We start from the raw sequence: 1,876 nt of genomic DNA, 5'->3' as shown, positions 1-1,876 counted from the left end.
CGCTCTTGCTCAGGCTGGTTTCGAACTCCTGAGCTCAAACAATCCGCCCGCCTCGGCCTCCCAGAGTGCTAGGATTACAGGCATGAGCCACTGCGCCCAGCCGTACATGGCACTCTTGACTTGGGGTTATGGCATCACTGTCACGACTGTGAGAAAACTGCACATGAGCACCCAAAACACCCAGAGCCCAAGGTGGGCGCTCTTCACCCTTGCCAGCAGCGTGTGAACATTACCTAGACAACTAGACGGACAGATCCCAAACTCTCAGATGTCTCTGTTGCCCATTTGTCTGCTCTTAGAACACATTCATTCAGCCCATGTAGCCAGCCCCCAAAAGGGGGTGAGAGGTGATGCCAGGATAAAGGAAAAAGCTCGGACAAAAGCACTCTCTTTAAGTGCATTCTATAGCTAACCTCAGTACGTTTTTCAATAAGGCAGATGGAGAGTATCCAACTAATAGGCCTGTGCTTTTTTCCTTATTAATTACTCGGGGCAAGGATGGTTTCTCTGTCCTAGAACTGGCAAGAGGGCATTTGCTAAAGGACAGAATATTGTCCTAGTTTTCTATATCTACCTAAAAATGACGACTGTTCTCTGCAGAGTCCTTGTCATGGATGATGACACCATACTGTAGGGGAAGGGATGTTTCCAGGCAACAAAGATCTGACTCTCTCCTACCCTCCAGCATTCAAACGCCAGACTGCCATCAAGACTGTGGCTATTTTAACACCAATGACGCCATTTTCCACCGATGCCTTAAGGACGCAATGCGAGAGGATCTTTGAACATCGCACAAAGCCAAACGGATCAGCAGGTAGCCATACAGAGGGCATGAGGTCTACTCACTCTTTGGTCAGAAGAGGACAGGACTTGAGCAGAAAGCGGGAGAGCCCTGAGTCCTGGAAGTAGAGGTCAGGCGGGGCTGTGGGGCTCTTCAAGTTCAAACACCGGACGATCACGTATAGCACGGCAGCCACTGCGGCCAGCTTCACCCCGTCAAACACGGCCGGGAGCTCGGGGGTCTCCAGCATGGCATTCATCTTGATCTGGGGAGCACAGGTACAGGTGTGGGCTTATATGTACACTGAGGAGGGGTGAAGCCACCCCCACCCTACTTGAGAGGCATGTCCTGCTAAGAGACACTGCCAGCAATGGCATGCCATGATTCAGGTGTGTCCACAGGGTCCTCCCAGGCAGACACCATCAGCCCTGTCCAGTCACTAACAGACTGGCAACCACCCGAATCACACAGTCCCGAGCGCTGATAAACTGAGTATTGTGTTGTTTTCTTTTTATAATCTCATGAGCATTTCCAAGCTAAGCAAATGCTGAGAATCGTGTACTGTTGAGAGGAGGAAAAGAGAGGCAGGAGCAGGACCGGGGAAGCACTTTGATTTCTGTTAACAGGCCACCTCGATCTCCCTGCAGACTTAATCTGCACCTGGTGCACCAGGTGTGTGTTAAGTGTTGTGTTTACAGCCTTGGACAGAAACATGGGATGGGATTGCTGGTGCCACCAGGTGTGGCTGCTGTCTGCTGGCCCTGCCCCGTTATTTTCAGAGCAGGCCGAGATAAAGCAACCTCAGCCTGACCCAGCCATCTGTTCCACACAGGCACCCTGGGGCTGAGTCCAGTTCAAACTCAGCCCAGGTTGCAGCGCTCCTGGCTCTGGGAGTTTTAGGCAGTGTGAAATGAGCTCAGCCATTTATTTTTCCTGCAGAAGCTACCCAACTGTAGCCATTAGTGCAAAATTAGGCTAAAAGTGGACTAAATTCAACCACTAGACCCAAATTTAAAATTGGAGTACAGCAAATGCATATGTATTTTTGGCTTTTGCTCTCCTAATATTATAGGAGAGCAAAATTATTATTATATA

General features: G+C 50.0%; 1 protein-coding gene across 1 annotated transcript in view; it reads right to left on the bottom strand.

Moving 5' to 3' along the window:
• ABHD2 (abhydrolase domain containing 2) overlaps positions 1-1,876 on the bottom strand; it is a 101,844-nt gene that overhangs the window by 74,646 nt on the left and 25,322 nt on the right. Inside the window, exon 3 of the mRNA XM_012643773.1 lies at positions 847-1,046. Coding sequence (XP_012499227.1) covers positions 847-1,040 — 194 coding nt within the window. The 5' untranslated portion in view covers positions 1,041-1,046. The remainder of the gene's footprint in view (positions 1-846; positions 1,047-1,876) is intronic.

This window comes from Propithecus coquereli, unplaced genomic scaffold (genome assembly GCF_000956105.1).
Source record: "Propithecus coquereli isolate 6110/MARCELLA unplaced genomic scaffold, Pcoq_1.0 Scaffold20, whole genome shotgun sequence".
Classification (NCBI taxonomy): domain Eukaryota; kingdom Metazoa; phylum Chordata; class Mammalia; order Primates; family Indriidae; genus Propithecus; species Propithecus coquereli.
This window is presented reverse-complemented; position numbering and strand designations above follow the sequence as displayed.